At 55.2% G+C, this 1,739-nt stretch overlaps 1 protein-coding gene across 1 annotated transcript in view; it reads right to left on the reverse strand.

The window, feature by feature from the left end:
• LOC104413535 (unconventional myosin-Ig-like) overlaps positions 1–389 on the reverse strand; it is a 10,445-nt gene extending 10,056 nt beyond the window's left edge. The window contains 1 exon segment of the mRNA XM_010024549.1: positions 295–389. Coding sequence (XP_010022851.1) covers positions 295–389 — 95 coding nt within the window.
• Positions 390–1,739: the final 1,350 nt, after the last annotated feature.

Raw genomic sequence — 1,739 nt, forward strand, 5'->3', positions numbered from 1 at the left:
GCTCGGCCCCACCCCCGCCACTCGACCCGCAACCATGGGGCTGGGCGGTGCCGTGGGGCAGCAGCTCTTCCTGTGGGCAGCACCTGCAGGCCCAGGCAGGAAGTGCAGGGGGGCCCCTATGGATGTGCACACACCAGCCCCTTACCCCCCGCAACCATAACCCCACACCAGCCCCCTAACCAGCTCCAGGGCAGTGGACTGTGCCTTAGCTTCCCCCTGCCACAGCACAGCCCCACCCAGATGCTTCCCATGGAGCCCGAGTTTGGGGTCCCCCCTGCCCAGTGTCCCTTGTACCGCAGGCGTAGGTTCTCCAGAAACTGCTCCATGGTCACCTCATCCAGGAGGACAAAATCGGCTTTCCCGAATTCGGGACCCTCCAGCTCTGCCATGCCGCAGCACCCACTTCCCTTCTCCCCTCTCCCCAAAGCTGTGCCGGCTTCCTGCACCACCAACTGCCGCGCAGGCGCGGCAACGACCCAGCGTCACCCGGGGTGACATCCTTGGAGATACCCAAATTTGGGGGGTGGCAACTCCCCACCACGCCCATCCCTTGGGACACAGTTTTAGGGTATGCAGGGGGATGGTTGCTGGTCACATCACCACAGCCAGAAAAACACGGTTTTATTTATTAAGACACTGTTGGTTGGCATCGCCACGTTCTCATCCCAGTGTTCCCAGTCAAACCCCCAGGACAACTGTGGAGCTCTGGGAATGATGTGCCCAAGGTGAAGGTCAGCGAAAAAGGGACCCCCATGCTGGAATCCAACTGGAAGAAAAGGGGTAAAATCATTAGGATAATGGCGCTAATGAGCATTGCTGGTGGCTCCAAGCCCCTGAAATCCGAATTTCATGGCTCCACTCATGCTTATCATGGTGAACCTGTGCTTGCCACCATTCCCAGTTCCAACTTTTAACCAAGAAAACATTCCCAGCAAATCCCGGTAACCAAAAATCCTCCTTACCGAGGCTGTCAGCCAGTTTTTCTGGTGGTTTTCCCAAAAAATCTCTCAGATTTTCCACCTGGAATAGAAGTAAAGATTTGGACTCACAATAAGGAAAAGTTGAAGGTTTCATGTTTAATCCACTGCATCCACATGGCTCCTTGTACCTGATAGGGACTGGGCAGAACTTCTGCCCAAATGTTTAACTAATGGGATTAATTCACTGAGAGCACGTGTATGGGACTTCAGAGCTTCCCAGTGTCACCTGAACCTGCTCTGGGCACAAGTGCCAGAGGCACAGCCCCATGGCTCTCCAGTGGGATTTCAGCCTCTTTGATGGCTAAAGGGTTTAGCAGCAACAGTTGCACATAATCCAATTTACTACAGTAATGGGATGAGTGCAGCAGATGCCCACCACCCAGGACAGGGAGTGGTTGCCCATAAATCCCTCTAGGATGCAAGGATGAGACTCTCTGTCTCCCCATGCTACTGCTCTCCCATACAATTCAATCCTGAGAGACTCGTCTGCCACCTATGAAGCGATCAGGCCTCAGCAGACCCCAACTTACAATTAATTACAATTCCAGGCCCGTTGAACCTATCTCCTCACTTCCAGTGTCTTCCTATGCCCGTCCTATGCATCATCTGACTGGGAGCCTGGAACTGGAAAAGGTAAAGGCGGACTCAGCGGCTGCACCCTACCCAGGGGCTGGGGGCTCCCGTCGGGCACGGTGTGTCCGGGATTTCTATAACCGCGCCCCGGAGAGGGCGGGGAGAGGCCTCAAACTGTCCCGGGTT

This window comes from Nestor notabilis, unplaced genomic scaffold, assembly GCF_000696875.1.
Source record: "Nestor notabilis isolate BGI_N333 unplaced genomic scaffold, ASM69687v1 scaffold23731, whole genome shotgun sequence".
Taxonomy (NCBI): domain Eukaryota; kingdom Metazoa; phylum Chordata; class Aves; order Psittaciformes; family Psittacidae; genus Nestor; species Nestor notabilis.